The sequence below is a fragment of the Rhipicephalus microplus genome, unplaced genomic scaffold (assembly GCF_043290135.1).
Source record: "Rhipicephalus microplus isolate Deutch F79 unplaced genomic scaffold, USDA_Rmic scaffold_177, whole genome shotgun sequence".
Classification (NCBI taxonomy): domain Eukaryota; kingdom Metazoa; phylum Arthropoda; class Arachnida; order Ixodida; family Ixodidae; genus Rhipicephalus; species Rhipicephalus microplus.
In genome coordinates, this window is record NW_027464748.1 from 295,459 (window position 1) to 307,833 (window position 12,375).

The following is a 12,375-nucleotide window of genomic DNA, read 5'->3' on the forward strand; positions in this document are numbered from 1 at the left end:
ATGACTTCTTGGTGCTTCCGGGTCTCACGCGATATATCTCGGACCATTGTGCACCGTCGCGAGGGAAGTATAGGGAGACGATGGAAGGGAGGCCTGTTTGTGTTCGTTGGCGCTGCCCGTCTCCCTTTGGTTTATCGAAGTGGGTCCCATCTTCCCTACCAGCCGGTGCACTAAGGCTGTGCTGTTCCCCGCTTCCCCGCAGTGCGATGACGAAGTACGTCATGGCACACCATGCTTCCGGAGGACTTAGGGAGAACTTCCGGCCGCTTTAGGCCTCTATAACCATCTTTTGCTTTGTCCGGGCATTTATGGACACCAGGCTGTAAGGCATAACACGAGCGCCTGCCTGCGAGCTGGAGGCGCGCACATGTCGAAGCGTGTGAGTTAATGAGATTGATAATTATCACTGTTATGAGTTCGCGGCTAATCAGAAGACACTCCTACTGCACGGCTAGGTAAAGCATCGGTACAAACCTCGCTTATGTAGAAAAAAATGTTGAAGTACGCCGAGATTCGCTTTCGAAAGCAGATAGCGATAACTTTGTTCGGCTTCGACCGCATCGCCATCTGAAGTGGTAGCGCGGTTCGGTTCTCGGTGCATGCCTCAACCGTCCCGTAAGAAAGCCAACGTGTTTGCACGTAGCATTGGCCCTTTCAAGTGTTGGGCTTCTTCTGGCGTTCTAGTGCGAGAGCTGTTCAAGAGAGCGAACTAGCAGGCTTGCGCATTGCGACACGCTTTCGCATTGCGATCCCACGAGCTTCAAAGGCAGCCGTCAGAAGTCGCCTTGGTGCTGTTTGACAAGCGCCCCCGCGGTACGCAATACTTTGACCGTCACTGTGCTCCTGTTATACCGCCGTCAAGTCGGGTTAACATCAATTGTAGTCAGATGCCACGCGCTGCATTTATGTAGCGGTGTCCAAAGCTACCATCCTCGCGAGCACCGGCCGGCGCTTCAAGTCAGCTTATCGCTTCTCGTGTTGCTAATGCACCGGTCCCTGTTGGCATAGTTGCACGAGTGCGAACAACTGGGTATATAAACATCTGGAACTCTTTACCACATGTCTGTGCGTGCAAATTTATACATATATTTAGCGTAATTTCATGACGTGTTGATCAATAAAAAATTACGACTTTGTTCTGTTCCCTCTGGACGCTTCACATATCCTCGATGCCAAAGGGACGTGGTATCTGCCGAATTTTTTCGTTCGCTCTTTTATATTCTGTGCTTAAAGAACAAAGGATGCTTCTCGATTAATATTATGTTAATTATTTGTAGCTTTCACCTCGTGAAGCGAAACATAAACGAATATGAATATTTTGCGCCAAAACTATGCATGATGTCTTTCTGGTCATTGTTGAATTCCGCCACGTTCAACATTGGCGTCTATTAGCGATAAAGTAACCACTTGCTTGCTTTGCCAATGAGGGCGGGGTGCGCAGTACGGCGACTTGGTCAGCATTTCATATTTTGACAGTGTCAGGGCACTCCAAGGTGTAGTCCACTCTTCTGATCGCTTCGCCGTCGTTATATGCCTTCATGTTTAGTTAAAATTCATATGGTCGTTGCCAGCATTGAGCACGTAGTATGCGCAATGCGACACGTTGATTGATTGATTTGATTGATTGATTGATTGATTGATTGATTGATTGAGTGAGTGAGTGATTGATTGATTTGTGGGGTTTAACGTCCCAAAACCACCATATGATTATAAGAGACGCCGTAGTGGAGGGCTCGGGAAATTTCGACCACCTGGGGTTCTCTAACGTGGGCCCAAATCTGAGCACACGGGCCTACATTTCCGCCTCCATCGGAAATGCAGCCACCGCAGCCGGGAATCGAACCCGCGACCTGCGGGTCAGCAGCCGAGTACCTTAGCCACTAGACGCGATGCAACACGTGAGTGTGTCCGCGGCATATGACTTTCAACAGGAGTAAGGTAGCGGCTGTTCACAAATTGTGCATATCGCGCGATTCAGTTATAACGAGCCATATTAATGTGTCTTCTAATATAAAAACTTATGCGTCGTGCGAAATATTTTGAGAGCACAAGTGGCAGAGCATTTCAAGCGCGATTCGGAGGTTGTGGGTATGGATCCCACCGACTCGAAGGATGATCTCTCGTCCACTTTGCTTTCTTTCAATTCAACTCAGAGTCATTACACTATATGTAGTTAAAAAGCCATACGTAATGACCCTGCAGTGGCTCCTTAGCCTAATTGTTTGTTGGTTTCTTTAGCTGTGCATAAAAAGTTACCTAAATATTTAGATAATGTCGATATTTATTAAACAAGACGCAGCAAGCCTCGATGCAAGTGTATTTTTTGCAACTAAGTATCCACCAGCGCATTCTTCTATACAGCATGATTCAGATCTACGTATGTCGGTAATAAACGGAAGATGAAAAGGGGGGGGGGGGAGAGTTTGGGACTGACACGTTATCATATTACTCGTCAGCTGAGTGTAGAGCTAATTGAGGTCAATATTTCTTTTCAGAATACGTCACACATATTTTGCTGCAACGCTCAAGCTATTCACTAGTACGCCTTCCGAGTAGCAACGAGTAAGGCGAACTATCTTTTTAATGCGTTCATACCGTTCTTTTTATACATTGGTCGAGTTGAATGAGATTCTGAGCGTTTGTACAAGACGAGTAGACGTCGAGACGCTGACATTTTCATAGAACAAAATACAAGTATACTCTCCACTCATTCATTCCTTGATTCATTGATTCATTCATTCATTCATTTATTCATTCATTCACTGTTTATTCAGACAAAAACAATGATTGCCTAGGTTGAAGGGACTAAAGGCAGATTACCTCTGCCTGACTAAGGTCCCTCCATTCATACATTTGCTCAGGTGAATTTACTCAGGTGAATCGCACCTAATTTTTCTCAAGTAGAAAATTCTTGTACAAGTGTGAATTATTCAATCACTCTAGCATCCCTTTATATTTTTTATTACTTTGCGAGCTGCGTGTCTATGATGCACTTATCATTTCTTCCTCTACTATATCGCGTGTATTTTTTTTTTGTACCCCTCCCACATACAGAGAGGACGATGGTCCTGTCATCGCATCGCTACTGGAGGCGCTAACCGGAAAAACGCCACACGCCGAGATAGCCCCATGGGAAAATGCGGCCATCTATGTGAAGAAGGCAAAGAGCTCGTAGGATCGCTTCCTGAGCGTACGTGGCAGCCGAAACAGAGCGGAGCGCAGCATCCGGCAGGCCACTCCTCTATGGATAAATGAATATCGCTTCTCCCATGCCGCAGCCTAACCTCCACTCCCCCGTTTATCTTCCGTTTGTTCCTGACATACGTAGCTCTGAGTCATGGTGGATGGAAATTAGAATATGACACTCGGAACGACATTTGTTTCTAAAGACGAGAGTGTTCCATGGGATACTTGAACGCGAAAATTTTGGTCCGTCCGTCCGTCTGTCTGTCTGTCCGTCCGTCTGTCTGTCTGTCTGTCTGTCTGTCTGTCTGTCTGTCTGTCTGTCTGTCTGTCTGTCTGTCTGTCTGTCTGTCTGTCTGTCTGTCTGTCTGTCTGTCTGTCTGTCTGTCTGCCTGCCTGTCTGTCTGTCTGTCTGTCTGTCTGTCTGTCTGTCTGTCTGTCTGTCTGTCTGTCTGTCTGTCTGTCTGTCTGTCTGTCTGTCTGTCTGTCTGTCTGTCTGTCTGTCTGTCTGTCTGTCTGTCTGTCTGTCTGTCTGTCTTTCTGTCTGTCTGTCTGTCTGTCTGTCTGTCTGTCTGTCTGTCTGTCTGTCTGTCTGTCTGCCTGCCTGCCTGTCTGTCTGTCTGTCTGTCTGTCTGTCTGTCTGTCTGTCTGTCTGTCTGTCTGTCTGTCTGTCACACAATTCAGCCACCCGACCAAAGTTTAGGCACTTGATGAACGTCCATCTGACTTCAACTGGTGGATGTGTTCATACTTGTGAACATGTTAATCAAAAAGCAAATAATACGTATATCTGAGGCGCAACATCAGTACGTAAATATTAGGTGGTGCGTTCTTTTACTAGAAATTACGGATAGATACGTAATTCTAAAGACACTATTGTTTTCCAGCTTGCGCTGAAAATGCGACGCTATTTACGTACGAAAGAAGGCTGGCATGCAGAAAGCTATTGTCTGTCGACAATATTTGCAGCAAAGCAGGTGGATATAAGATCATTCGTGTGTGTGTCTGTGCGTGCGTACGTGCGTGTGGGCCGAAAGGGGGTGCCTCGCCGCATAGTACATAAAAGAAAAAAAATTGGCAGATCCCACGTAGCTGGAAATCGACGTTATGTGAAACATGCAGAGGGAAGGTGACCATGTTGCCCCGCCGCGGTGGTCTAGTGGCTAAGGTACTCGGCTGCTGACGCGCAGGTCGCGGGTTCGAATCCCGGCTGCGGCGGCTGCATTTCTGATGGAGGCGGAAATGTTGTAGGCCCGTGTGCTCAGATTTGCGTGCACGTTAAAGAACCCCAGGTGGTCAAAATTTCCGGAGTCCTCCACTACGGCGTCTCTCATAATCATATGGTGGTTTTGGGACGTTAAACACCGCAAATCAATCAAGGTGACCGTGTTGCAATTTTACCATTGCGCAGCAGTAATGAAATGACGCTAAATATATGTACAAACGTTGCACGCACAGACACATGTGAAAGAGTTGCAGAAGTTTATGTAACCAGTTGTTTGCACTTGCGCAACGATGCCCACTGGAACATGCGTATTAGCTACACCAGGAGCTGATATGAAGCGCTGATGGTAGCAAAGATGCTGGCCCTGGACGCCACTACCTAAATCAACTTCAGCGCATGGCAACTAACCACAATTGACGTTAACGCGACCTGACGGCGACATCAAAGGAATGCATATGTGATGTTTATAAAATTGGACAAGCAGCACTGAAACCACTATTGACCTTTTACGAAAATAAGCGTCTATTTGAAAAGTAGTTTCGAGACGTGGCGTAGCTCTGTGGTAAAATGCTTTATTGCCACGCAGAATGCTTGGGTTCGATTCCAGCTGGGACCCTGACATTTATTCTTTGCATTCATCTGGCCAACGCTACCGATGTCGGGTATTGCTTTACGCTCACCCGTTAAAAATACCCATGTGTGTTCTCGTCGTTCTTGGGTAGATACTGTTTCAATCGCCTGTGCCACATACCCGCATACCAGCGGCACATACCCGCTCGTGGGTATGTGCCACTGTCTAGCGGGAAGTGTTTGACGACGTACGCGACGGGATTGTGACATTATTCACGTGTTGATCAGCGCGTCATATTCGTCAAACCATCTTACCCTCCCATGCTAATTTTGGTTCACGCGAAGTTAAGGAGGTGACCACGAGAGCACCTAAACGTAAGCGGCTAGATAGATAGATAGATAGATAGATAGATAGATAGATAGATAGATACGCTCAAAGTCACTAAAGTTTGCTAATAAATGCTTCGCATTTAATAATGGTCTAGTTTCACGCAGATGCAGGAAAAGTCTGCTTACGAAATGTTTGAAGTTCATTGACAGTCCACGACAAGTCACAAATTGTACTGGTGCCGAAGATGCGGGCGCCTGGGCTGGCTTCTCGCCCCACGACTACAGCTAACAGCAGATAACTGTAGAAAAAGAAAAGTCACATATCCATTATACAAGTGGCTAAATTACAAACGTACTTGTGTAGTACGGCGTAATGAATAGCGATAATTCGAATAAGTACAAACACAATATATGAAGTTCAGAAATACGCGGTTTTTTAATATTTGAGGTTGGATATTTGTGGCACTACAAGAAATCAATATAAAGAAGTAAGCAGTGCCAGCCATTAAAACTTGTAGCCCATTAAATTAAAAAGCGTATACTCCTCAATCGAAAATTAAATTTCGGAAGAAAGAATCCTGCGCTACCGACAGGACTTTATGTCGCAGAGGAAGGCTGTGGAGGCGCTCCTGCGCTTCCTGCGTTCAGCCGGTCTCTCCAAACGACTGTGAATGCAACGCCCTCCATGTGTGTGCATGTCTATTTTTTCCAATTTTTTTATATCTCTCTATCTCTATCCTCTTTTCAACCCTTATTTCTCCACCCCTGTACAGGGTAGCAAACCAGTTCTTCTATAGGTTAACTTCCCTGTCTCTTCCTTTTATTTATTTCCTGCCTCTCTAAATTCCCACGAGTCTCCATTACGGGTGCTTGTGACAATATAGTTGCATCATTGTATGAATCCACAGATTTTACAGTTCGTTTACTGAGGAGTATGCGACCCCTGCAATGCTTTATTTCTGTGTTCCACTTTTCAAGCTTGCGGCATAGGTTCCTTGATTGATTACATGCTTGCTTCATTTTCGTTCCTTATTTATGATGTTACTTTGCCATTCAATTCACATTCACGTAAGCTCACAGGTATATTCTAAGGAACGAAATAATGCATTAGAAGTTGTGTGCATTAACACTCTGGTTCCATGAAGAAAATGTATTATCTACTCCTGACATAAGTTTAAGTCACTTTAAATCGAAGAAATTGGGACGCTGCATTGAGCATAGCCACTTATTGTGCTTGTGGATATATTACCTATTATCATATTTCTTTAAATTCAATGCCTTATACTCATAGGTATGATACCTAAAATTATTTGTTGACCAGCTGCTTACGTCTTATAAAGCGGAATAGCAAATGAAGCATTAGTTTCTGATACCCAAAGAACTCCTAGAGAGTGTATATACAAGTGTTCACGGTGTTCCAAGTTTTTAGTGTTTGCAAATGCCCCCTCATGGCAGCTCTGTGCTAGCAATATTGTTTAATTCAGATGCACTTAACTAGAGCACGCGAAGATTGCGCGTAATTGCCAAACGAAAAGTGTGAGAAAAACAAAAACTGAATATCGCAGTGCCGAAATACTAATATTGTGTGTAGTTACTTGGTGCCTTGTTAGTTAGACTGTGCTGAAATACGCAGTGTGCGTAGAACGATCACTTTCTACTCGTCGTCACGAGAAAAGGACGCCATCTCAGTCGTCTTTCATTTCAACGTTATTTGTACTAACTGAGCTCATGAACGAATGACACGCTGATATGGAGCCCGTGCGTTTCAAGCCTTAGTGCAAAGCGAGATAGAGAGAGCGTCCTATAGAACAGTGTTCTATTTTGACGACCACCATTTTCTCAGATCGGCGCTAAAGCTAAATAGTTTAACTTCGTAAACGCTCAACTAAAGACCAATAGACAACATAAATTTGTACGACTTGATTACCTTGTCAGAAGGGGTTGGGTCTCATGAAAAAGTGAGGTGCACTTTGCCGGCAGTGCTTCCTCCTTCCATGTGACGCCGACCTGTAGACACCCCAGCTGACCGAGATTACGCCCAGCACATCACATCGCCCCCTTCCCCCCCCCTCTACCCCCCTGTAGCAACTGACTTCATTCGCCGATTCAGTCTCAGGCTTTCCCCGGGTGTATTGGGTTCGAATGGAGCGAGCTGCAAGGACGTCGCTAGAGTCAAAGTATTTTCGAGAGAAGCCTCTCGAACACCACGCGTCATTTGGCAGGTGCTCCTTTCCCCCCTCGCACTCGACTCTGCAAAAGGCACGTGGAAACTATCGCTTGTCATTTGGCATGGCCTTGCCATGAAGGGATTTCGCAAAAGAGCTGCTCCGCTTCCATAAAGCCGCTGCTCTTTTACACTCTCCCTCTATCTCACTCTCTAGCAGTTCTCATTAACTCCGGACGCGTCAAGCACCCTTCATCGTCAACCCGCCAACGCTGCGTCACAGCCCTCCCGAGTGGGCCTGTCACCGGCAGGACTTCGTAACGGTGCTAGGCGTACTACTACCATTACACACGTCGGCTCCGAGCAGGGACGGATCCTTACCAGAGAGGGTGCATCAAGGACCCTCCTAGTCACACCCAGAAAGGCCCGTGTCTCCTCTCTATCTCGCCTTCGTTTCGACTGTCGTTGTCAGAGTGTCTGTGGCTGAGCTGGAAGTGAGAACTCCCCTTCTACGTCTCTGCCGCTGACTTTCGAACTCTCTTAGCCTCTCAACATAACCACGTGTGATATGGCGTTGAGGAGGCTTTGTGTCCAATAGTGGAATTTGAGAGAACAGTGACCTGTTTTGAGTAGCAAGGATTTGACAAAGGAGGAAAAAAAAAACAACTTCACTAGTGAGAGGTTCGTGGAATGTTTATACAGGGGTTATTATGGCTATACATTGCTAATCATCATTACCTTTCTTTTTTTAATGCGAAGAATTTCTTTGAGTACTGCAAGCACTTATGGCGTTTGTCTATCTATCTATCTATCTATCTATCTATCTATCTATCTATCTATCTATCTATCTATCTATCTATCTACTAACGTCTGGGTCCTCTCATGATCATTCCCTTAACTTGGAGTTCACCAAAATTAGTCCGGGAGTGTAAGATGATTTGATGAATACGACTCGCTGGTCATGACATGAATAATGTCACAATCTCGCCGCGTGCATCGTCAACCACAACAGCAGGACATCCCCGGGGGCAGATATGTGCCACAGGTGATGGACATTTTATATCTCACCGGGAACGGCAAGATCACAGATGGGCAACTCTAACGCTTGAGCGTTAAGAAAAAGCTGTCATAGGCGGCATTGACCGGACGAATGAAAACAATAAACGACCCAGCAGCAGGCGTCCCGGCGGGAATCGAACTCTAGCATTCAGCGTGGCAATGAAGTATTCCGCCACTGAGTCACGCCTGGCTTCGTATATATTCATTAAATAGACCCTAATGTTCTTGTGGTTGCAGTTCTTGTGGTTGTTCTTGTGGTCAATTGTGGTTGCAGTAATTGCTATCCAATTTTATAAACATTTTATATATACTTGTATCATCCAGCCGTCATGATGGGTTAACGTAAATTGTAGTTAGGTGCCATCCGCTGAAGTTGATTTGTGTAGCAGTGTTGACGGCTACCATCCTGGTGCGCACCAGCGCAAACACCAGCGCTTCATATCAGCTTACCGCTTCTGGTGTGTATCCATGTTGCTGTCGACATCGTTATGCAACTGTAAACAACTGGTTATATAAAGCATATGTGGCTGTTTAACGCATGTGTGTGTGTGTAGACTTCTACATATATTTAGCGCCGCTTCATAGCGTCACCCTCAACAAAAAAATTAAAACACGTTCACCTAGCATCCGCATACCATCGACTCCCGAGTGCGTGAGATCTGCCGAATTTTCGCTATTTATGGGATGTAAGCAGATGTTGCCACACAAATAGGACGCCTTCGTGACCATCACTGATTAGAAGATCGCTGGCCACCGAATCACGTGGTTTCAAACACATACCCCATGTTGAGATGAAATTACTAAGCATGAAGCCTGATCGACGCATCTGTATTGCTGTACGTAGAGCTGCGCTGTAATCAGTATGGATTCCATCGGGGTGCCAGGAGTTCTGTATGCTAGCATGAGTACATGTGGTCTGTGCCTCCTATTGCTTTAAAATAAAGCTTTGGCTTTAATTAAGATCTTTTGCAGTGACGTGCCCAACAGTGCTCATGATTCACAAGTCCTTGAGTTGTGACACCTGTTATTTTAATGAAAGAAGCTTGAACTTTATCGAGGCGTACGTTTAAATTGAGGTACTATTATTTATATCGAGCTGTGCAGTACAATGAAACTTCAGTTTATTATGACGTACAGTCAACTACTATAGGAGAAACACAGTAACAACGTCGTTTCATTGTCGATACCTTCGAAAACGCTGAAAAAAATTGCACTACCCACGTGAAATGTCGTCAAGTAGAAAGCCTTAAGAAAGTAATGCTACCACTACGCAGAAGCGTAATAATATTCACTGTTATTTCAATTCCAACGCCCTATGTGCCTGCAGAGAGGCAAAAAAAGAAAGTGCGTGATTGGTAGAGTAGCGTAGGCTCTTTCCAATCTACGCTGTCTGCACAAAGAAGTGGAGACTGTTTCGTACTGAGGCTCTCGAGGAGTGAACTTTTCAATTTCACAACCACGCCAGAGCTTGTAGGCTCGCCCCTCTCTTTGTTCTTTTTTGTAGTTTTTTCTTTCTTTCTTTAGCCTCCTTTCTTTTGCTTCCCTTGACACGCAACCTCTGGTCCTCCACGGAGTCACCGTCGCATTAACCCGACGAAAGGTGGAATAAGGAGCGAATCTCTCACCGCTCAGAATGAATTAAGTTCCCGAACGCCTCCCACCCCATGTCACCTGAAGCGCGACACCGTCCGTTTGTCCGGTTCCGCGAAAGGTTTTCGGCAGTCGGAATATCCCTTCTTCTTCACTGCAGAGCAAGTAAAGCTAATAACGCTAAAACGGGGCCCAAATAAACACATAGTCACCCCTCCTTACCCTTCTGTGTGCCACCTTTCGAATGGGATATAAATTCCGATAAGATTGAACTTGCAAAAAGGGAACGACCACCTTCCCGACTTCTGTGCTTTTGTCACTGTGTCTGAAACAGGCGCTGTATCTCCACGAGACACTTCGAAGGGCTCGCTTACCTAGGTCTCTTGTTCCTTTGCAGTTACCGCTCTTCTAGCCTAAAAGGCCCCATTGTGCTGGGAACTGACGAGGCAGGGTTTGGGGGGCGGAATATAAGGGGAAAGACGTGGGTACTTCGAACAGAGAAAATGCGCCGATGCAGGCCGGACTGTTGCCCGCCCGCGGTGCGCCGAGTGTCCGAAGGTCGGTATACGCGCAGCCGCGTATGGGTGAGAAATAATCTCGAAACAATGGGCGTTCCTTAAACTTTACGCTTGCCTAGAACAGAAATGGGGCTGGAGTCGTGGCCTGTTGTCACTGTAGCGTTGCTAACTTTGCTGAGAGTAAGCCAATGTTGTTATAGAGAAACGGGCGTGAGGACAGACCGTACTATAAATAAAAAGCTGAAATGTCTACGCTGCGCATGCTCGAGAGTCTTTGCTATATGGTCGCCGCTGTCGCCAGTGTACGCTACATCTTTGCAACATCAGGACAAAAAAAAAGAAATACTAAAATGAACACACAGAGAAAGAAGGAAGTGTTTTTTATGTCTTTCTTATTTCAGTTTTCTTACATCTCATCTCGTCCTACACCCACAGGAACCAAGCTCCGGTTCGTGCCAAGATCTGAAGAGGATCAAGTAAGAAAGCAAGAGGCGGCGAGACTCGGCAGGGGCGATGTCTGCAAAAGGAAGGGCGAGCCATGGAGCCGCATTTGAAATGCGAATTTTCCCTCCGGAACGCTCCGGCCAACCGAGTGAGGCAGACCAACCGAGAGGGGACCCCACCGCCTGTACAGAGAATTGGGAAAAGGACACGTCGCCGTCTCTTCCATCTTTCTCTCCTCCTCCTCCTTCGTCTTCTTCTTCTTCGCTGTTCATGAGTTCCCGCTCATATTTTCTACACTAGCTCCTATACTGCACACGCCCTCGTCTTCCGCTTACGTCTTCCTCTTCCTGTTACTCTATTTCTCGCGAGACATCACCCCCTCTCCTTCTTTCTTCCTCTATTCCTCCTTGTCGGCACATCTCTGGCATTTCTGAGTGTACTTCGCATTTTGCTCGACAGTTTTCTGATATTGCGCACTGTCTCAACATTGCTTCCGTCTGCCATTATCGTTTCCTCCATCTTGCCTACTGCTTTTAGGTTCTCTATCTTGAAACCCTCCCACTTTTTCATTCTTTCGTTTACTTCCTTTCGTCTCTCCCTACTGTGCATCCCGGTCCATTGAATCCTTCGTTCACCCTCTCTCTCTTTTTTCATTTCAATCGTAGAATGTGCATGGGAGCTTGAGCAGTTTTGTTTTTCGTGTTCAGTGAGCCTGCGTTTGATCTCAGTGCAGTTTAAAAAAAAAGAGTCAAGGCAAGTTGATTGCTTCTGCTCCGATGGATAGAGACGAGATAGAAAATAAAAATTGCAAACGTTCCTTATATGGGCGGAAGACGTGCAGTGGTCAACACGAGATGCTGTCACGAAGATGTGGACAATTTCTGTTTTTTTTTTTTCTAGGGGCGAAGCTTCTTAAAGCGGCAGCCGTTCGTCCCTCGCAGTAGTCGTGGTCGTAATGTGTAACCAGTCTTACCTTTTGACCTGCAAGGTGGTGCCGGTGGAAGATTTCTCCTGTGCGTTGTTGAACAATAAAAAAATCACAGCGTGCGCGTTAACTAAAAGCCGTATTCTCCTGTCTCTTATTCCCCATTAGCAGCCTTTGGAATGTACATTGAGCACTATCTGACAAGAAAGAGTTGCTACGTTATACTCGCTGGGCGGGACCTCCTTGGTTTTAGAAAGGTTTAGCGAGCTTTGAGCCGCAGTGCGGTGAATACAGTGAACTAGTATATACCATGAACTCGAGGTTGTTAAAGGTGGGAAGTAGATACGAAGCGCAAGCCGTAAGAAAG

The 12,375-nt window shown here is 46.0% G+C and overlaps 1 protein-coding gene across 3 annotated transcripts in view; it reads left to right on the forward strand.

Moving 5' to 3' along the window:
- Nucleotides 1–12,144, forward strand: part of LOC142791603 (uncharacterized) — a 219,889-nt gene extending 207,745 nt beyond the window's left edge. For 2 of the 3 annotated variants that reach the window (XR_012890333.1, XM_075885515.1), the window contains 2 exons: nucleotides 3,055–3,190; nucleotides 11,075–12,144. Coding sequence is in view for 2 of the 3 variants with exons in the window: in XM_075885515.1 (XP_075741630.1) it covers nucleotides 3,055–3,175 (121 nt within the window). In the remaining variant the exon portion in view is untranslated. The remainder of the gene's footprint in view (nucleotides 1–3,054; nucleotides 3,191–11,074) is intronic. The other variant, XM_075885516.1, reaches the window with a different exon arrangement.
- Nucleotides 12,145–12,375: the final 231 nt, after the last annotated feature.